Raw genomic sequence first — 21,682 nt, 5'->3', positions numbered from 1 at the left:
TTGTTTGTGAAACAAGAGGCCAGCAAACCTCGAACTTTTTTGGGAGCAACCTGTGCCCCAAGAGGATTTGGGTCTTGGACGAAGGAGGAGCTTGGGTCAAAACCGCTGAACTTTCCTCCTCAGGCTGGGAATGCAGCAGCTCTAGGAATGACTGGTAACTCTAGAGGAGACACCTTCTGTCTTGTCCCAAAATGTAGATTCACAGGTAATTCAGAGTGAAGAAGCAAAGAGAAAAAAGACTTAGGATTGGTAAATACTGGGGTTTGGATGTTGAGGGTGTGTTTGCCATTTGCCTTATCTCTCTGGTTCCTAAATCTTTTCACAGCCACCCACCATAACAGGCTCCAGAGTGTGGGATCTGGCCAAACGCCCCAAGCAGCAACTCTCTTTTGCTTGTTGAAAGTTCCCACGAGAGGGTGCCCTCAGGGCGGTATTGGACCCTCCTTCATGGAGGCGGGACTCAAGGTGGAGTTGTATTTAAGACCACGGAGTTGGAGGTGACCAAAGGCAAAATGAGTGGGGTACCAGACGCCAGGACCTGCTCAAGCTCAAGCGAGGCCTCCGACCTTAAGTTCCCCCTGGGCGCCAAGCTCAGGGAACCTCTCACCGAGGTACGGTTCCAGCAGCTCTTCGGGGGTGCAGAGCAGGAGCCAGAGCTACTCGCGGAGCCCCGCTGGCCCCGACTGTGCAGACTGTGGAAGCAGCGGACCTGCGCCTGTTCCGGACCCGGGGCATGGAGCCTGTTGCTGGCCCGGCTGCCCCCGCTGCGCTGGCGGGCCTGGCTACTTGGGGATGCGGTGGCTGGAGTGACTGTGGGTATCGTGCACGTGCCCCAGGGTAAGCAGCCCCAGTACCAGCCTTTCACGGCCCAAGCTCTTCAGGGAGGCTCTGGCAGCTGTGAACCTGAGAGGGAGATGGTGAGTTAGCCAGTTGAGGGTACAGAGACAGGGACCTGAGCTGGAGTTCTGGATCAGGGCTATGAAGCTCCATCAGGTCCCCACCTCCCAGCTCCCTCATCCGTACAATCCTGCCAGAAGTCTTGAATATGTTCTGGCTCAGGGAACTGGAGAGAGGCACAAATGCCTACCCCCCAGGAGTCAGCCAACACGGTTCTGTGACCTTGTTCACCCAGCGACCTCCCACCAGGCCTGTTAACCCCTCAGTTCCTTCATGTAACAAGGTTTAGCGTCCCCTTGTCAGACTTGAAGAGTGCTGGAAGGGGATGTTGTCCTGAAGGTTGGCACCCTTGGTCCCTCCACCCCAATGGAAGATCTTTCCTTCTACTCCCCCCCCCAGGCATGGCTTTTGCCCTTTTGACCTCTGTGCCCCCAGTGTTTGGCCTCTACACGTCTTTCTTTCCTGTCGTCATCTACACCTTGTTGGGTACTGGAAGACACTTGTCCATAGGTGAGTGACTCAGTGACTTCTCTCCTTTGCTGTGTGGTGAAAACGGATAGGGATTTGAAGCTCCATTCTTGTAAGCTCCTCAACTCTTATCCCACCACTCACCACCATCCCCCTGCCATGACTCTCTGACCTAGGCAATGCTTGTTGGGGATGCAAAGAGGTGAAAATTTACTCGGATGTTTTCTCACCATGAACTTTGGTTAAAATTTCGGGGACCTGTAAGAGAGAAGAGATATGCAGTCACCCAAAGGAGCATGCAGTCCTCCAGGCTTCCTCAGCAGCTTGGGGATGGTGTTTGCTGTCTGGCGCCCCCTCTAAACCTCCCTCACCACGGTTCCCTTTCCCAGCTTCTGCACCGGCTTATCCCCATGGTCACCTGAGCAGCTAGCTGCCTTTTAGGGGAGCCAGGTCTAACAGCCGCAGTCCAGACCGAAAGCGCAGAGCCTGGCCCTGGCCGGTTGGCTCAGGGGTAGAGCGTCGGCCTGGCGTGCGGAAGTCCCAGGTTCGATTCCCGTCCAGGGCACACAGGAGAAGCGCCCATCTGCTTCTCCACCCCTCCCCCTCTCCTTCCTCTCTGTCTCTCTCTTCCCCTCCCGCAGCCAAGGCTCCATTGGAGCAAAGATGACCCGGGCACTGGGGATGGCTCCTTGGCCTCTGCCCCAGGCGCTAGAGTGGCTCTGGTCGCAACAGAGCGACGCCCCGGAGGGACAGAGCATCGCCCCCTGGTGGGCGTGCCGGGTGGATCCCGGTAGGGCGCATGCGGGAGTCCGTCTGACTGCCTCCCGGTTTCCAGCTTCAGAAAAATACAAAAAAAAAAAAAAAAGAAAAAAAGAAAAGAAAGCGCAGAGCCTAGGCTGTTGCTGCGCCCCAGGAGGCAAAACTGGTAATTTCTGCGTTTGTCCTCGGGCCTAGGTACGTTCGCAGTCCTCAGCCTTATGACAGGCTCGGCGGTGGAGCGGTTAGTGCCTGAACCCCCCGGGGGGAACCTGAGCGGAATCGAGAGGGAACAGTTGGACAATCAGCGGGTTGGGGCAGCTGCGGCCTTGGCTTTCGGTAGCGGGATGTTGATGGTGAGGGAGGCCCCTGGGTGATCCATGCTGAGGGTCCGGGGGTAATTGGGCCAGGGGAAAGGGTTGAACATGTCTCCCGCGCCAGACTCGGCGGAGGCGTGCTCGGAGAAGCCGGCGCACTGCGCTCTGGCTGGTCTGCTCCTCCTCCTGTGGTGACTGCGCACCTTCTTCCCCCGCAGCTGGGGATGTTCGCGCTGCAGCTCGGCGTCCTGTCCACCTTTTTGTCGGAACCAGTGGTTAAAGCGCTGACCAGCGGGGCCGCGCTGCACGTGCTCGTGTCCCAACTTCCGAGCCTTTTGGGGTTGCCCCTTCCATGCCAGATCAGCTGCTTCGCTCTCTTCAAGGTGGGGGTGGGAGAACAGAGGAAAAGAGGCTTCTAGCGGTCCCGGAAGAGGACAACCCGAAAAGGAAGGAAAGGACTCGTGGAGGGATAGTGTGTAATGGGGGCCGGGAGTGAAGGAAAGGAGGTTAGAACCAAGAGGCTGAATGAGGGTCACCGTGGAAGTGGAAGCCCTGATGGGAGTCGGGAGAGAGGGCCGTGCCTGGGTCTGGTGGGTCCGCGCTGGGTCAGTCGCCCCAGCCCTGGGCCCTCTGCTCACCGGCCCTGCCCGCAGACGCTGGCCTCTGTGCTCGCCGCACTGCCCCGGAGCAGTCCGGCCGAACTGACCATCTCCGCACTCAGCTTGGCGCTGCTTGTGCCGGTCAAGGAACTGAATGTGAGATTCCGAGACAGGCTACCCACCCCGATCCCAGGGGAAATCCTCACGGTGAGGATGCTTTTGGGTACCTGCCCTCTTCACCTCACAGACCCTGCCCACCCTGTAGGAACTGGCCGCTGCCGCCCCCTAGTGGAATGCAGAGAGCTCACAGCCGAGAGGTCCTGCTTAAACAAGTACTTTTCAAGACCTCTTCACAGAACACTTCGACCCTCCAGAATCCCCCACGGGCACACTTCCACTTCTCTCACGGAGTCCCTCTACACCTTTTAGAACGCTTTCTCCTTACAGCGCTCCCGTGCGGTGTCACTCTCCACAGCACCTCCACTGAGTCTCTCTCCTTGCCCCATCCTTCACTGTCATTTAGTTTCTCTTCCCACACCCACCTACATTTCTCCCCCCCCCCCCCAGTAAATAAATGTTCCACGTCTCCACAGATAATCTATATATCCACAGACACAGCCAAGCTTCTCTACTTAGAATAGGTCAGTTTTGCCTCCTGATACCCACATCCCTCCCTCATAGGATCCCCCCTTTCCCCTCCCATTCATCTCTCTCCATAGCCCCAGATAGGTATCATTTCTCTTTTCATCCCCACTCTTCTTCACTCTAAAGTAGTCATCAGGCACCCATCCCAAACGCATCTCAGCTCCCCCAGTTGCTAGGTTCTTGCAACCACCTAATCCTGCTTTTTGATTTTCTCTCATATTGAGCCCTTCTAGCCTCTGTCAGGGACCTACTTCCTCCTGTGCCCTAATATGCTCTCTTTCCCAGGTGCTTCTGGCCTCTGTGCTCTGCTTCACTGCTTCCCTGGACATGAGATATAATGTCCAGATAGTGGGGCTGCTGCCTGGAGGGTAAGAGAGAATGAAAGGACACCATCTGTCTCTTCTCACACCCAACATTTCCTTTTGTCCCGCTCCACCCTTTTTCTCCATCTTCCCTGTAATCCTTGTTATACCCAACCCATCCTTACCAATCCCTCTCTCTCCAGATTTCCCCAGCCTCTCCTCCCTGACCTGGCTTAATCACTCAGTATTCTGGACGACTCACTGCCCATTGCACTGGTTACTTTTGCTGTATCTGCTTCTCTGGCCTCCATCTATGCAGACAAGTATAGCTACACTATTGATTCCAATCAGGTGTGACTCTGACTGAGGACTCCAACCTCATTCAGGAGACAACCCCCTAATGTCACCCCCCCACACACCATTGTCTTGCTCTTCATCTCACTGTACCCCCCCTTCCAGGAGCTCTTGGCACATGGTGCCTCCAACCTCATCTCCTCCCTCTTTTCTTGCTTTCCCACATCAGTCACATTGGCCACCACCAGCTTACTAGTGGGTGCTGGTGGGGACACACAGGTAAGAGTGCATCCTTGGGTGAGGAGAAAGGGGGGACATCCGGGTCTGGGTGGTGGTAGTAGTGAAGAAATGAGTGGCAGCTATATAGCAGAGGCTGGGACTCTAGGAGGGGGGTGAATGGGATATGGGATTGTCTAGGTAGGAGAGAAAGAAGAGAACTAAGTTCCATTAAGACCTTTGTAGACTGTAAACACTGACAAAGTTTATGGTGCCCCATATATAGTTCAAAGTAAAAACAATACTAAACTGTAAAATAAATTTGAGACAAAATTCTGATTTCATAAGAACATTTTCTTTTAAAAAGAAATATCACATATCAAAGTCTCCTCTACTATTTTTATATTTTTGGCTTTTGTTATTTTATTGGTGCCCTAAGCATGTGGTTAGCCTGCTTTTAGGGTAATCTCATAGTGGCTTTTATGTATTTATTTTTATTTTTTTTGTATTTTTTGTATTTTTCTGAAGCTGGAAATGGGGAGAGACAGTCAGACAGACTCCCGCATGCGCCCGACCGGGATCCACCCGGTACGCCCACCAGGGGGCGATGCTCTGCCCCTCCGGGGCGTTGCTCTGCCACGACCAGAGCCACTCTAGCGCCTGGGGCAGAGGCCAAGGAGCCATCCCCAGCGCCCGGGCCATCTTTTGCTCCAATGGAGCCTTGGCTGCGGGAGGGGAAGAGAGAGACAGAGAGGAAGGAGGGGAGGGGTGGAGAAGCAAATGGGCGCTTCTCCTATGTGCCCTGGCCGGGAGTTGAACCCGGGTCCCCCACATGCCAGGCCGATGCTCTACCGCTGAGCCAACCGGCCAGGGCCCATAGTGGCTTTTAGATGAAGGTGGGTCAGCCCTGACAGGTTAGCTCAGTTGGGTAGAGCATCATCCAGAAACAACAAGGTTGTGAGTTCAATCCCCAGTTAGGGCACATGTGGGAAGCAACCAATGAATGCAAGACTGAGTAGAACAACAAATGAATGCTTCCCTTCCTCCTCCCCTCTCTCTTCCTTCCTCTCTCAGTCTCTCTAAAAATAAATCAATAAGTAAAAAGTCAAGCTCTGGCCGGATAGCTTGGTTGGTTGGAACATCATCCAGAAGCTCAGAGATTGCCAGTTCGATCCCCAGTCAGGGCACATACAGGAACAGCTTGATATTCCTGTCTCTCTCTCCCTGCCTCTCGCTTAAAAAAATGCAGGGGTTTTACAAAAATAGAGAAGTACATCTAGGGAGACTGGTGAATGAAGCATTTAATGGGGGAAATGGAAGGGTAGGTGTGAATGGCAAAATATCAAGAAGTTCACTGAGCAGTGAGGAATAGCTGTGTGGTAGGAGATTTGGGAGGAAAGAGACTTTCAAGGAAGATAAAGCCAAGTGGGTAAGAAGACCATCTCTCACAAGAGGGTGGGTGAGGTTCTCTTCCCTTTTTGCTCACATGGATCCTTCCCTCTAGCTGGCAGGCCTCTTCTCCTGCATAGTTGTCCTGTCAGTGCTGCTGTGGCTTAGACCCTTCTTCTACTATCTGCCCAAGGTAAGGAGCAGAGGAATTATGGAAGTGGCCAGGAGGGGTGGCTATATTCCAAGATATTGGGGTGGTCAGTTTCATCTCCTCTGCCCCAAGGCTGTCCTGGTCTGTATCAACATCTCCAGCATGCGCCAGATGTTCTTCCAGATGCAGGAACTTTCACAATTATGGAGAGTCAGCCGCATGGACTTTGTGAGAAATGGCTTTACTCCCAGATTGCTCCCTCCCACTTCCCCAGCATTCCCAGTCTCTGCCCTGGATGAAAGCTAATTGTCCTGGTCTTAAATTCTGCAATTTACCCACCCTCAACATGCAGGCCTCTTAATCCCTTTCCTCCAAGACAAAGTGAATGGTGGGGTTTGAACCCTTTCAGACCTGAATATTTGCAACTCCTCAGGTGGTACCAGGTCTGGGGTCATTACATTTGGTGTGTATCTGCTGTTGAGTCAATTCTGTCCCTTCTGTCTTTCTTTCTTTCTCCTAGGCCATCCCTCCCCATCACTTGTCCTGGCAGTCACTGCCCCTGGACCCTTTTTCTTAGCAATGATGGCCTGGTATTTCTTCCGGGCATTTTACTCCCATCTATGTCCCACAGGCTGTGTGGATGGTTACATGGGTGGCTGTAGTGACTCTGAGTGTGGACCTGGGCCTGGCCATAGGTGTGGTCTTCTCTATGATGACTGTGGTCTGCCGAACCCAGAGGTGGGAGTAGAGATGGGGAAGTCAAGATAAGGGGAAGGGAGGGAATAGAGTGCTTGGAGTGACTTTGTAGCCAGGCCAGGCTGGGAATCTGCATACTGGCTTCTGCCTAGGATGCAGTGTGTGGCACTTGGACTGGCTGAGGGGACAGAGCTCTACAGGCCACTCAAAGAGAGCAACAAGGTGAGTGGGCTACAGCCACAGAAGGAAGGGAAGATTAGACCCAGATGTTTCTCTGACCCTCTGACCCCTCAGCTCCTCCAGATCCCAGGGCTCTGCATCCTGAGGTGTCCAACATCCCTCTACTTTGGGACCCGTGGGCAATTTCATCGCATCCTAGAGTGGCATCTGGGGCTTGGAAGAGGCAAAGTGGGGGTCTTGGTCAAAGGGGAGTGTCTTTGGGAGTGGGAGGCAGGTGGGTTTCTGAGGGGGATCATTGTGCTCAAGGTGTGCATGCTCAGGCCTGTGCCTTGCCAGTGGTGACTGCCCTTGTCTACTCACAGGGGACTCCAAAGGCAGATGGCCCACCTGATGCAGGTGAGATGGGATGATGAGGGAGATTGGGGCATGGCCCATGGAAGCATCTGGGTACTCTTGCCTTCTCTCATCCTAGTTGCTGAGCCCGTCAGAGTGGTGGTCCTAGACTGCAGTGGTATCACCTTTGCAGATGCTGCTGGAGCCAGAGAAGTGGTACAGGTGAGGGAAAGGGTAGGTGAGGAGAAAGTTCTTATCATCCCATGCATACTGTCTGATGTAGGGTTTAACACACTGCCCCACCTCCACAGCTAGCCAGCAGATGCCAAGATGTGGGGATCTTCTGGCTCAGTGCAATGGTGAGAGGTGTGGAGTATGGAGGGACCTAGAGGATGGGGAATTACTGGACACTTGGGGGGAGGAAAGAGGACACAGTGTGGAATTAGAACCTGAGAGCTTGACCTCTTCTCACAGCCTCAGTACTGGGGACACTGACCCAGGCAGGACTCCTGGACAGAGTGACCCCAGAGCAGCTGTTTGTGAGCGTCCAGGATACAGCTGCTCATGCCCTGGAGAGACTGGTGAGGTGGCAGTAGCAACAGGATAGAAGCCAGAAGGTGCTGGGCTGTAGCAAGTGAGGTGTGAGTCAGTGGCTAAAGATCCAAGCAAAGGGATCTGGGAAGAGAGCTGAGGAGGAAGACAGAAGAAGGGGTGGGGATGAAATGATTAATTAACCTATCAAGACTGAACCAGGGAGAATGGGCCCAGACATGGGTGAAGAACTGAGGAACTAAAGGTCCCAAAGGACTCTGAGGACTGCCAAATGCTGGATGAGGGAGGGAGGGGTATTTAATCTATTCCTGACATGTTTCCTCCCTTTTTCAGGAGCTTGCTGGCCCCCAAAATTGCACACTATGGGTTTGACCTGGTCACTTGGAGTATGGAAGTCCCAACAATATGAGTCTGAGGAGGGCCTTAGCTCCTGAGCCCCCTTACTTAATATAACTAATAAAATGAAGCTGAGAGCCTCTGGGATTCATGAAGTGAGTCCAGGTGTCTGCACACAGGCCCCTGGTGCCCCTTCCTCCATGTCCACAGCATTGCAGAGACACAACTAAAAATGGCTTTCACTTGTGTGTTCACTAGCCCTCACCCCAGCTCCAGTCACCAGTTGTCTCCATGGGTTGGGGCTGCAACCTGTGCACAGTCCTGGATCCAGAGATGGGGTAGGGGAGCACAACCCTGGAGTACATGTTGGGGGCTTCCCCACCCACCCACTCAGTCCTCAGGAGATGAGTGTTTCTACTTTAGGTTTTCAGAGTCCTTTGGGCTCTTTGGCACTTGGAAAGTGACTCCCCACCTCCATGAGAAGGGGTGTGGAGAGGACTTGGCACTGGCTGTGGGACAAATTATGGCTCCATCATGCCCCTGGGCACTCACAGAAAGGAGAAGTGTCACCAGGACAAGCCCCTATTTGGGATCAGGTTCTGAAGGGGATTGGGGACAGTCAGAGGATTGGTGACTAGGTGATGGTGTTTGTTAGAAATTCCTGGCAGGGACAAGGAAGGAGGCAGGCCCAGCCTGACAGTTGGAAGGCCTGGAATGGCCATCACTCCGTTGTCATGCATTGCAGCCGGTGTTTGAAGAAGAGCAGGCGGTGTTTGGCCACCTGACTTTCATCCAGTGATCCTGGGTACCGGTATCGGGCATAAATCTCTGTCCCAGCGTCCTTTGATGTCCAAGGCAGCTTGAACTTGGATGCATGATCCACAATGACGTCTGAGCAGGAGCCCACCCGAAGGGAACCAAGTCCATCCAGGAAGAATTCTGGGGGTAGAGAGAAGGGGAGTAAACAATGAAGGGTCTTGAGGATGCAGAAGGCCAAGCCTTAGGGAGAACAGATTTGGGGTATGGAGGGTGGGCATGAAAAGACTCCATTTCTAAGGACCAGGAGAAGTGGCTGGGAGTGGGATAGAAGTGGTGGTGACAGTGGTAGGGAAGTTGAAGGTGGACACAGCAGCTGTGCTGCGTGTGGAGGTTTTACATGGTGTGCAGGTGGGGAGGTGGGAGCTCTCTCTTGCCCCAGCGCAGGTCTTGGTAAATCTTCACAGAACTGCTCTAGAGGGTCGGGTGGCAGCTGTGAGCTCCGAGGGTGGGCCGGGAGGAGTACCCGGTGCCCTTGGCGCCTTGCTGCTGGAGCCTCACCTAGTGCCCGGCGGGGACCCAGCCTGAAAGCCGGGGATGGGGGAACTCACCCAGGTGTGCCACGCGGCTGAGCCGCGGGTCGAAGCCGACCTCGCGCACTTTGTCTGTGCGCGCCAAGAAGAAGTTGACCACACCGTCGGTGACCACGCAGTCTGGGAAGCCGGCGAGCTTGTGGTGGAAACCGTGCCTTTGCCGGAGGCAATTCCCGCGGCCTGGCGCGCCGGGCTCCACGCTCAGCAGCTGTCGGTAGGTGGTGGCGAAGCCCGAGATCTCGCGCACCGCGCCCCCTACCTGCCGGGAATGAGAGGATGGGTTCAGGAGGGGCCGCAGCGACTGGAAGCGGGTAGGTCTGTGCTCCCTTTGTCCCCGAGCGGTTCCCCTGCCTCGTCCTTTTCGGCTCTACCCCTTCAAGACCCAGATAGTCCCTCAGACTCCGCTTCTTCGTCCTCTCTTGTCCCAGGGCTGGCTGCTCTCGGCTCCTCTCTCCAGCGGTGGTCTTACTTCTTAGAGGCCCTCTTCTCCCACCCCACATCCCGCGCCTCCTCCCCTACCAGATCCAGCGGCGACCGCTCCAGGACGTCCACAAGCCTCTCTAGCCGCGTCCGTGCGGTGAAGATGAAGTCGTCGTCCACCCACAGCACGTACTTGGTGGTTACTTGGGACACGGCCAGGTTCCGGCCTGCGAACCAGCCCTGGGGAAGGGTATGTAAGGTTGGTGGAGCGGTAGAGGTAGAGCATAACGCCCTTGCTACCTTTCTTTTTCGTTCATTACCCCTCTCAACAGCCTGTACCCCTCTCCAAACCTCAAGTTCCTATGAATGGCGGGGAGCTAGGTTAAAAAAATGCAGTTTCCCACTTTCAGAGGTTCTGAGTCAGTGTTCTGGGGGAGAGCCCAGGATGCATTTAATTCCTGCGTGCATTAATTCAACTACTAAACACACACTCACTAGGTACTGAGCACCATTCTAAGAGTGCAGCTCGAATAAGATAGACATGATTCCTGCTTTCACAGAGTTTACAAGTCATTTTGATGTAGATAATCCCGGAATCGCTAATCTGGAGACAGCAGACTGAGCGCGCGCGCCCCCTCCCGGTGCCCTCAGGAGCGTAGTTCAGCCACACTAGCTGCGCACCTTGCCAAAAGGCATGAGATAGTGCTCAATGTGGGGACCGCTAATGATCTCTGGCTTGTCGCTGTCGTCCGCGATGACCACAGTGACCGTCGGGTAGAAGCGGCGGATGCTGGCGATGAGTGCCCGCAGTCGATTGTAACGAAGGAATGTCTTAGTGGCAATGGTGACCAGAGCGCTAATGTTGTACTGGGCTGGGAGTGAGGGGCAACGTTAGATGCAGACAGGGAGAGTGGATCGTAAGGAGCCAAAGAGGCATCTTCTCCCAGGCAGCCCTCGCCCAACTTGCTCCCCACCAGGGCTGCATCCGTGTGCTTGTGTGCACCAGTCTTACCTCCCTGAGGTAGGGACCCAGGTGGGTACAGTCGAGGGTTGGGGGGGTGTCTTATAAGAATGGTGAAGGCAGCTTCATGTCCCTCCGTGGAGAACCGGACTAGGAAGAAAGGATATGAGATGTGGATGTTAAGACTGGAACAACATTCGCTTTTCAGTAAATAAATATTTAAGTGCTTATTCTGTGTATCACTTTTCTAGGCCCTAGTGGACACGAGCGTAATGTTCTTACCCCCATGGAACTTACATTTTAATAGATGGGAGAGAAACAAGAAAACATTTAATTAAAAGCTAACCTTTATTGAGTATTTACTATGGGCTAGGCACTTTTAAAATGACCTTAAATATATGAACTCATTTACCCCTCACAATAGCCTTATTAAGTAGATTCCTACTACAGAGAAATTAAGTAATTTGCCACATTTAGAAAACTATTAAGCAACAAACCTAGGATAGGAACCTAGTCAGTCTGGTTCCAGGTTAAGTAAGAAAAGTTTAGATACTGGTAAATATTGAATAAAAAATAAGACAAGTAATGTGATAGTAAAAAGGAGACATTTGAGCTGAGATCTAAATGACAAGAAGGAGCCAGCCATGCAAAAATCTGGGGGAAGAGGCACTCTCCCTCTTGGGAGCGAGCCCACACCTTCCCCTTCCCCTATTATTCCCCCCAGGTGTGTTACACTGTTGCCTTTCTCTCCTCTAAGCTCCAAGGGTCCTTCCTCTGTCTCTGTAACTTGTTTCCCAAGTCTATGCAGCCCAGCTGGCTTACTTCTACTACCTCTGTAACTTTCTAAATCCACTTTCTCTTATAATTTGAAAAAAAAATCTAGGGGAAGAGCATTCTACGCAGAGGGAACAGCAAATGCAAAGCTCAGAGTGGGAGCAGGTTTGGTGTAGCAAGCCTTGGAGAGAAGCAAAAGGGCTGTGTTAGGTCCCTTTTGCTAAAAGTGGGAGCTTTGGGAGATAAAGCTCTCCTGCCTTATAGTAAGCAGTGGGCTGGGAATAGAGCTTGAGTCTTCTGGCTCCTGGGACAGGTTACTTCCTGGGGCCCCCAAAGTTGTCTTGAAGAGGGGACACACCCAAAGCTCGGGTTTCTCTCTGGCCTACTCTGGCCCCAGATAAACAAAGGCTCCTTCTCTCTCTTTCTGGCCCTGCTGGCCTAGCTGAAATGCCCATTGTGTGGCTGGGCAGCTCTGGCCATTACCCGAGTGTCTCCCAAACCCTCTGCCATGTGCCTGCTCCAGATTTTCTGGGTTCTCTCTCTTCACCCTGCCCCTACCTCCACTCAGAGCCACGTACCTGTGTCTGCTGTGTTTGCATGGTAGCTTCGGCTGCTATAAGTAACCAGTTGCAGCTGCCGATTGAGTTGGTCCAGCCCTGGGCTGGTGAGGATGAGATTTGGCTGCCCCTCTCCCAGGAGAGTCACTCCAACCACTTCCCCCACCACATCCCATGTGCCCAAGGAGGCAGTCAGGTTCACCTGGGAGAGGGTATTGAACAATGCAGCATTAGCCCCCAGATCTACCTCTTGCCTCCCTCCCTCTTTTGGAGGGATGATTCCTCCATCCCTCTTTTGGCAGCCTGTTTCCATTCCAGCATCCTGATGCCCACTTGGCATCCCTCTCCTCCTGTTTCTTCTCACCTGGTATACCTCCTGACCAGAAGCAGCCTTCAGGCTCAGCCCTGGGAAGAAGGATGGGGATGAGAATCATAGACAGTTTTGATCACTTTCTCTTCCCTCTTTTACCACACACAACACAGAACTTCTCACCCATTCCTCTTGTTGAGGCAGCTGGGCACAATGTGGGAAGTAGCCCAGAGTAACTGGTTTTTAACTCTTTCTCATCAAAGCAGTAGCTCTTCAATGGCTTGCCCTACCTAATCCACCTTTGGGCAATCTGCAGATAATAGATTTCCTCCAAACCTCTCCAGTTACAGTCTTCTGCAATTCCTAACAACCCAAGAGTCCCTCTGTTCCCATCTCTCACCTCAAGAGTCCCCTTCTGACCTCAAGTCCCCCTATTCACCAGAAGTCCCCCGGTTCCCACTCCAATCTTCTCTCATTCTTCCCCACCAAACCTCAGGCTCTGCCACTCCCACAGTGGCTTAGGTCATCCTCTAGGACCTTTATCCCCACCTGGCACTAAGATGCTCCTGAAGGGCTGTACCTCCACACCCTGCACGGGGTATTGTAGGGGGCAGTTGGCAGGGGCAATGAGCAGCTGGTCAGTAGCAGACTGGCTCCTGGCAGTGGAGGAGGGGGAGAACAAAGGAAGACTCAGGAGGAGAGGGGTCCTCCCCCCAGCCACCCACCCAGAGCAGGACTCCCACTGCTCTCCACCTGCAAAGCCATGCTCTCCTTTTATTCTGGTACCTTGAAAGGAAGGCCTGGAACTCCTGCTCCCTCAAAGCAGAGGCAGCTTTCAGCTCCTCAGGCTCAAAGGCCTTGGTGAAGTCAATGGCTTGGACCTGCCTCTGGAAGGGGAGGTGAAGCCTCCCTGCATTGGACTCACAACTGCAGTTATTTCCAGACAGCAGCCTGGAGCAGAAAGAAAGGGTCATCAGAGCCCAGCCATAAAGCTCCATTCATCCCACAAAACAGTTACACAGAGCCCCACGCCTTGGCCCCCTTCAACCATGCCCATTCAATATCTGTCCCCTTAAATATTGCTCTTCAAATAGTCCCCAAGAGGAGGAATCACAAATAAAATGACCTATTCCCTAAATTTGGATTTCACAGAGGTGCACAACAGGGCCAGTTGTTAGGATTTCAGGGTGGTTCAGTCACCATTCAGGACCTTGCCTGGACTGTCCTTTCACATGCACATCCTCAGGACATCAAAATGTGTTTCAGAGCCATCCCCTGACTGCCCATCCTCTTTCCCCCAACACCATGACAAAGTTCAGGGAAGGAAGACTCCCCCCCAGCCCAAGACTCAGTAGCCCCCTGCACCTCCCACTTCCCCTTCATAACCAATCCGGGAAAACCCAGACTTCAGAGCTCAGCAGTGGAGAAAACAAAAGCTCCTCCCTCCCCTAGTGAGTGAAGCACTGCCGCCACCATTCCTGGCACTCACCCCACCACTTGCTCCTTGATCCTTACTGGGATGTGGGCATAACGGGGCTCGGGGGCAAGGTCTGGAAGCTCTAGCCTGGGGGGACCCTGCAGGGGCGCCCACAGCGCGAGAGGTACCCGGAGGTCCGGTGCGTCCCGGGTCCTGGCGTATAGGAGCCCCAGCGAGGCGCAGGCTAGCAGCAGAATCAGCACATAGAGGGCCCTGCGGCCCACCCGCATCCTGGGGGGGGGGGGGGGGAGGAGGGGTTGAGAGTGGGAGGGTGAGAAAGGTGGGGAGGAAATGAGTGGGCAGACCCTTGATACTCCCACCCCCGTTTCCCATGGGCGCTCTCCATATTTTGTGAGCTAAGATTTGCCCAGCGAATCACCCCTGGCCCCCACCCGGTCCACTCCCCTCACTCCCCGGGCCTTGTATCTCCCAGCCTCCTTTCTTCTCTCTCTCCCACAGCATCTCCGTTTCCTCTTACAAGCAAGGCCCAGCATCTTGATGGGACCTTTGGATGAGGTGGTTTCCACGAAGACCCGCATATGTCGAAGGCCCTGCTTTTATTAGCGCAGCAGAAGTCCTCAAGCCCATTGCCCCTCCCCTGGCCCGAGCCACACGCTACCCCCCCCCCCCCCCCCCGCCCCCCACACTTCTCGGTTCGAGCATCACCTGGCCCCGGGTATGCTACAAAGAGCGGCCCCGCACTTGGCCTGTCACGAAAAATGCAGAATCACGTCTGGGCTATTGGGTGCCCCGGTGGAGGTGACCTGGTGAGTGGCCTTGGGCAGCTGTGCAGGGGGACAGAATGGACCAGCAAGCGTGCCTCCTCCCATATCCAGCTCGATCCTCACCCGGCCTGGGCACTGACCTGTCTAAGGCTCTAAGTCCGCTGCACGATTTCGATCCGGGCTGTGCCAGGCTCTCAGCTCCGGCCTCGGGGTCCTCATGGGGCTGGAGGCGGCCTGATGGGGAAGCCAGGCGTCAGCCTGAGGTCGTGGGGGATCCTCTTGCTTTCCGAGGGCTCCCGACCCCTCCCGCCTTCGGACTCTCTGGGCTTTGTAGATTACCGCGCTGGGGTGGTTCTGGGCGTTTTCTGATAGAGTGGAGTACAGAGCTGAGAAACCGCCGGAAGAAGTTGAGACACCAGCCGCTAGAACAAAGCCAAGGCTCCCCTGTACCCTGTCTCACTTGCCCAAGAGGGCTCAGGCCGCCGCCCGGCTTTCCAGATCACGGCGCCGCCTGGCTCGGCTTCCAGGCTCGTTGCGGTGAAGGCTTCCGCTGTGCGCGGGGAATGCGGGCGCCTTCTGGTGGGAATCTAGGACATTGCCGGGGCACGAAGCGGGCGCCAGGAGGCCCTCTCCCTTCTCCCCCCACCTCCCCAAGCCCTTCCCCTCTGAACCTAGGCATCTCAACTGTCTGTCCCCAACTGCATTGTCGGCTCTATTTGTTGGGACTTCCCTCTCATCGAGATTATAATCTTTGATTGGTGTCATTATAAGCTTTGACATTTTAGTTTGCTAATGTGTCTTTTGTGGGAGTTTCTTTGTGTGTGTGTGTGTGTGTGTGTGTGTGTGTGTGTGTGTGTGTGTGTGTGTGTGTGTGTGTTGGTTAGGATTCATTGTAAATGACAGAAACATATGTGACTTGCAGTGTGGTTAGAGGGGTTGGTTTTTGCATGAGTGATAGTGCCTTCCATAGGTTTTTGGAAGTACTTGAGGGCATTTATGGAGGTCACAATGACTGGCAAAGCAACTGACAATTGTTGGGCAGGTGTTAGCTAAGCTTCCTACAATGAATAGAACAGGCCTATATAAGAAAGACTTTAACTTTTTTTTAAATTGATTGATTTTAGAGAGAGAGAGAAAGGAAGGGAGAGAGAGAGAGAGAGGGAAGGCGGGGGGGGGGGGGAAGAGGGAAGGAGGGAGAGAGAAGCATTAATTTGTTGTTCCAATGGGCATTCATTGCCTGCAACCTTTGTGTTTCCAGACAACACTCTAACCCACTGAGCTATCAGGTCAGGGCAAGGCTTGCCCTTCTGTTAGATAGGACAAGGGTTTCAAGAGTCTGGGCTCTGGGCCATTTTATTTATTTTTTATTTATTGACTTCTGTGAGAGAAGAGGAGAGAGAAACAGATAGAAATATTGAGCTGTTCCTGTATGTGCCCTGACCAGGGATCGAACCGGCAACCTCTGTGCTTCAGGAGGATGCTCTAACCAACAGAGCTATCCAGCCAGGCCATGGACCATTTTTACTAAGTGCTGTTCTTGCTAAATGTTAAAAATGTAGCACAGTATTTTTCAGACTAGCTATAAACAAGAACCCACCCTGATAAGTGTAGCCAACTTCAAAATAATAAATAAACACATAATTGACCAAATAGTATATATAAGCAATGGCTAAGCCTCCCTTCTCAGGCAGACCTTTGGATATGGATCTCATGTTTCCTTTACTTGCTGTAAATAAAACTATCTTGGAACAACCAAGTCTCGTTTTTGTTTGTTTGTTTATTTGTTTGAATTGATTGCTTTTAGACAGAGAAGAAGGGAGAGAGAGAAGAATACATCTTTTGTTCCACTTAGTTCTACTTTCATTGGTCACTTCCCATAGGTGCCTTGATCAAGGATTGAACCCACAACCTTGGTGTTTCCTGACAACACTAACTGACTAAGCTAACTGGCCAGGGCCCAGGTCTTATTTTTTTAGTAGAACACTTTAAGCAACAAACCTCTTGAGTTCAGTTACAAATTTGATGACTTAGATAGGACTTGCTCTCTCTCTCTCTCTCTTTTTCTAGATGGGACTCTCTTAAAAGGACTCCTTGATCTGGTAGGGACACTTGTCAAAGAAGTCAGGCAGCAGTAGCTCTTCTGGACTTACTCTGTGTCCACTGGACAGAGATCTATTCTATGGGAGACTCCCCCTTGGTGCTGACTACCCAAACATCTTGCTAAATGTTAAAAATGTGGCACAGTATTTTTCAGACCTGCCTCCACAGCAAAGTGGAGTGACCACCTGAACCTGTTTTATTCAGCAATTTGGAAGAGACAGGCCTCTCAGCCACAGAGGCCACTTTTCTTAGTGCTTCTACTCTCATTTGGGGCTGTGGGAAAGAATTTCGATTCTGGTGTGTGCCTGGTTTCTGGTTAGCTGGGCAGGAACTGTCTCAGGAATGCTGGATTCAGGGCCTGACCTAGGTCTAATGCTAGAGGGTTGACATCCTTGGGTGACAATCTCTGGTCTCATTGTCTGTGTTGGATTTTGTTCTTTGTGTGGACATTTGCATTTCCTTATTTGTCTTCTATGTAAATACGCTGGCTACAGGAAGCTCAGATTTGATCCCTGAATGCCGCTCCTTGGGGTGCATTCTTCAGAATTGGATAAAAGAGCTCCATTTACTTGACTTAAAGAAATTAAGCACTTACATAATATTAAGATATATAACAAATAGGTCAAATAGGTCAATGGCAGGAAGCTGCCTATCCTGTCCAAGGCAGCCTTGTTTGAGGCTGGAGTCCATTATATATTTGTGAGGCATTGTTTTCTTTTTTTAAGGGGAGGAGTAGTTGTGGCACCTTAGTTGCTCATTGATTGCTTTCTCATATGTGCCTTGACTGTGGGCCTTCAGCAGACCGAATAACCAGCGACCTTGGGTCCATGCTGGTGAGCTTTTTTCTTTTTTCTTTTTTCTTTTTTTTGCATTTTTCCAAAGCTGGAAACGGGGAGGCAGTCAGACAGACTCCCGCATGCACCCAACCGGGATCCACCTGGCATGCCCACCAGGGGGCGATGCACTGCCCCCCTGGGGTGTCGCTCTGTTGCATCCAGAGCCATTCTAGCGCCTGAGGCAGAAGCCACAGAGCCATCCTCAGTGCCGGGGCCATCTTTGCTCCAATGGAGCCTCCGCTGCGGGAGGGGAAGAGAGAGAGACAGAGAGGAAGAAGAGGGGGAGGGGGGAGAAGCAGATGGGTGCTTCTCCTGTGTGCCCTGGCCGGGAATCGAACCCGGGACTCCTGCACGCCAGGCCGACGCTCTACCACTGAGCCAACCGGCCAGGGCGAGGTTTTTTCTCAAATCAGATGAACCTGCGCTCAAGCTGGCAACCTCGGGGTCTCAAAACTGGGTCCTTCCGCATCCCAGTCCAATGCTCTATCAACTGCGCCACAGCCTGGTCAGGCTCCAATGACATTTTTTTTTTTTTTTTTTGTATTTTTCTGAAGCTGGAAACGAGGAGGCAGTCAGACAGACTCCCGCATGCGCCCGACCGGGATCCACCCGGCACGCCCACTGGGGGCGATACTCTGTCCATCCGGTGCGTTGCTCTGTCGTGACCAGAGCCACTTTAGCACCTGGGGCAGAGGCCAAGGAGCCATCCCCAGTGCCCGGGCCATCTTTTGCTCCAATGGAGCCTTGGCTGCGGGAGGGGAAGAGAGAGACAGAGAGGAAGGAGAGGGGGAGGGGTGGAGAAGCAGATGGGCGCCTCTCCTGTGTGCCCTGGCCAGGAATCGAACCCGGGACTTCCGCACGCCAGGCCGACGTCTACCACTGAGCCAACCGGCCAGGGCCCCAATGACATTTTTTAAAGAAATGGAACAAAAAATCATCAGATTTATATGGAAGTATAAAAACCCCCGAATAGCCAAAGCAATCCTAAAGAAAAAGAATGAAGCTGGGGGCATTACAATACCTGACTTCAAACTATATTATAGAGCCATGACAATTAAAACAGCATGGTACTGGCAGAAAAATAGACACTCAGACCAATGGAACAGAATAGAAAGTCCAGAAATAAAACCACATATATATGGTCAAATAATTTTCGATAAAGGGGCCAACAACACACAATGGAGAAAAGAAAGCCTCTATAAATGGTGCTGGGAAAACTGGAAAGCCACATGCAAAAGAATGAAACTCGACTACAGTTTGTCCCCTTGTACTAAAATTAATTCAAAATGGATCAAAGACCTAAATATAAGACCTGAAACAATAAAGTACATAGAAGAAGACATAGATACTAAACTCATGGACCTTGGTTATAAAGAGCATTTTATGAATTTGACTCCAAAGGCAAGAGAAGTGAAGGCAAAGATAAATGAATGGGACTACATCAGACTAAGAAGTTTTTACTCAGCAAGAGAAACTGACAACAAAATAAACAGACAGCCAACTAAATGGAAAATGATATTTTCAAACAACAGCTCAGATAAGGGCCTAGTATCCAAAATATACAAAGAATGCATAAAACTCAACAACAAACAAACAAACAATTTAATAAAAAAATGGGAAGAAGACATGAACAGACACTTCTCCCAGGAAGAAATACAAATGGACAACAGATATATGAAAAGATGCTCATCTTCACTAGTTATTAGAGAAATGCAAATCAAAACTACGAGATACCACCTCACACCTGTTAAATTAGCTATAATTTTATCTGACCGGATTGGTGCCAAAAATAAAGAGAGAAAAGTCTACTATGATTTTTGTAGTTTGAGTCAGCTTTCCTGGGCCTGCAAAATGAAGCAGGTAGAATCAATCACATGTATGTATTTGAGTAACCGAGGCCAAAAGGTTGTGCTTCTCAGCCACACGGTATGGGAGGAAGATAAAAATGATGCAGGGAAATGAATTGCTTTTAGTCTGACAGAAAAATTTGTTAAGATTTTGGAGTGGTCAGAGTGTCCTGTGTCTGCATGCATGTGTAAATGTATACAGTTGGATACAACAGAAAATCTGGTAGACGAAAAAGTAGACTTGAGGTAAGGACAAAAATTCATTAATATGGGAACAACTGTTTCTGGCTCTGCTGGAGGATCTTTTAAAATTTTACTGATTCCTTGTCCATTGGTAGGAAAGAGCATATATCTGCAAGCATGGTTTTGAGATCATGGACTTTGGGCGGTGCAATCATGTACTTTCTGATATTCTTTTTTTTTAAGATTTTATTTTATTAATGTTAGAGAGGGGAGAGAGAAAGAGAGAGAGAGCGTGTGTGTGTGTGTGTGTGTGTGTGTGTGTGTGTGTGTGTGTATGTGTAGAAAGCATCAACTCCCATATGTGCCTTGATCAGGTAAGCCCAGGGTTTCAAACCGGGCGACCTCAACGTTCCAGGTTGACACTTTATCCACTGTGCCACCACAGGTCAGGCCAGTCATGCATTTTCTTGTGTCAGAACCCAACCAAGTAGCTCAGTGTCTTTTCTGAGCAGCAGCTCATTTGCTCACCCTCTGTCCTCCAAAGCTGTGAGATGGCTGGGAGTGAGGCAGGTCAAGATGAGAGAGCTTGTTCTTTTTATTAATAGGAAGGACAAAGTGCTTCTAAGCTGTGTCCCCTCCTTGGAGAGTGAACCCCACTTAGCCTGAGCACAGGCCCTTGTAGTTTTGGGAGTCTTCTGTCAGTGGAATGGGCTGACTAGGTACTGACCTGCAATGGAAGCAGCAGAGTGGAGCAGCCCATTGTTTTGTCACAGCCAAAGGCAGCTGTTGATGTTTAGGAACAGAATGCTGCACTGCTAAGGTGCGAGCTGGTAGGGAGACAGATAGAAGGAGGCCACACCACCCAGAGCCTTCCTTTAAGCAGGTTGGGTCTGAATTGTGGCATGTGAGTCAAGCTGTTAAACCTGTCTTGCCTCTCACAGTCCCACCTGTCCGGGACATGGGGGAGCCCTTTTCAGCCTACCTTCTTTCTCTAGATAGTGCTGGGGAGCCGGAAGGTAGAGGGCTGAGAGGAGCCGATGACTCTGCTATGTGTGGGCATCTGCAGCCCAAGAGAAGAGATGGGGCAGGGCCATGCCTTTGTCAGCCCCCCTGTGGCATTGTGACTCTCCTTACTTTGACTTCCTGTTTCATTCTGATTTGAACAACCAATATTGAGCAATTGTTTACAGACTTGGAACAAGTGGTAGAAGAGCCACAATCTGTGAAAGATGGAAACTGTGTGTTAAATAGACCTCTGGTAATCTTCTCATCTCAAGGCTTGTCCCAGTGCCTTGTTGGGCAGTGGGTTTGAGGGACAAAGCGGTTGTAAGTGAGAGATGCTTTCTCCCTGTAACTTGATTTTTAGAAGGGCTCTAATCTTTGAATTGTAGCTTTGTAGTATGCTAATTAAGAATTGATATCTAACAGGATGTCTGCTCATAGAGGGCCTTAGGTTATGTGGGCCTGAACAGTATGGCCTTACGTGTTTGGCCTTACCTTCCTATGTGTGTACTTGGTGTACACACACACACACACACACAGTTTATATTACCCAGAAGTGACTCCTCCCATCATGGGTGGCTTTTCTGTGGTGCACTGTCCCGAGAGCAGGTTCAGAGGGCCTTGTCAGGACTTACTCCCAAACTGTCCTTTCTCCTACCTGTTTGTCAAAGTCCTGGATAGACTCAGCAGTTCAATATATGAGTTCTGAATAAAAATCATGGCTTGGTATCCTGGATCATATGGGGAAAGATTCAAATATGATAGCACCTTCCCTCTTCTCTCTCTTTTTATTTATTTATTTATTCAATTTTTTTGGAGAAAGTGAGGAGAGAGAGAAAAGGGTGGAGGAGCAGGAAGCATCAACTCCCAAAGGTGCTTTGACCAGGCAAGCCCAGGGTATACGAACTGACGACCTCAGCGTTCCAGGTCAACGCTTTATCCACTGTGCCACCACAGGCCAGGCCCCTCTTCTCTCTCTTGTTGGCATCTTTGTCCTTAGGAAAGCTGTC

At 51.6% G+C, this 21,682-nt stretch overlaps 2 protein-coding genes across 2 annotated transcripts; one reads left to right on the top strand and one right to left on the bottom strand.

The window, feature by feature from the left end:
• Positions 1-512: 512 nt before the first annotated feature.
• LOC136395142 (solute carrier family 26 member 10-like) lies at positions 513-8,167 on the top strand. Its single transcript, XM_066369358.1, is given in 18 exon segments — positions 513-837; positions 1,297-1,407; positions 2,320-2,477; positions 2,657-2,821; positions 3,092-3,244; positions 3,968-4,050; positions 4,188-4,335; positions 4,444-4,557; positions 5,999-6,076; positions 6,167-6,262; positions 6,666-6,772; positions 6,883-6,952; positions 7,025-7,138; positions 7,273-7,306; positions 7,383-7,465; positions 7,555-7,609; positions 7,718-7,824; positions 8,129-8,167. Coding segments are annotated over 18 exon segments (2,040 nt in total).
• Positions 5,212-15,326, bottom strand: B4GALNT1 (beta-1,4-N-acetyl-galactosaminyltransferase 1). Its single transcript, XM_066369359.1, has 11 exons — positions 14,845-15,326; positions 13,992-14,210; positions 13,289-13,453; positions 13,052-13,158; positions 12,557-12,597; positions 12,214-12,394; positions 10,913-11,011; positions 10,582-10,772; positions 10,000-10,140; positions 9,499-9,739; positions 5,212-9,070 (listed from the first exon to the last, which is right to left on the bottom strand). Exons 2-11 carry the CDS (start codon positions 14,207-14,209, stop codon positions 8,853-8,855), a joined length of 1,602 nt encoding a protein of 533 aa, XP_066225456.1. The 5' UTR covers position 14,210; positions 14,845-15,326; the 3' UTR covers positions 5,212-8,852.
• Positions 15,327-21,682: the final 6,356 nt, after the last annotated feature.

Source organism: Saccopteryx leptura, chromosome 2 (genome assembly GCF_036850995.1).
Source record: "Saccopteryx leptura isolate mSacLep1 chromosome 2, mSacLep1_pri_phased_curated, whole genome shotgun sequence".
NCBI lineage: Eukaryota > Metazoa > Chordata > Mammalia > Chiroptera > Emballonuridae > Saccopteryx > Saccopteryx leptura.
The sequence above is the reverse complement of the archived record's forward strand: the minus strand, read 5'-3'. Positions and strand labels throughout refer to the sequence as shown.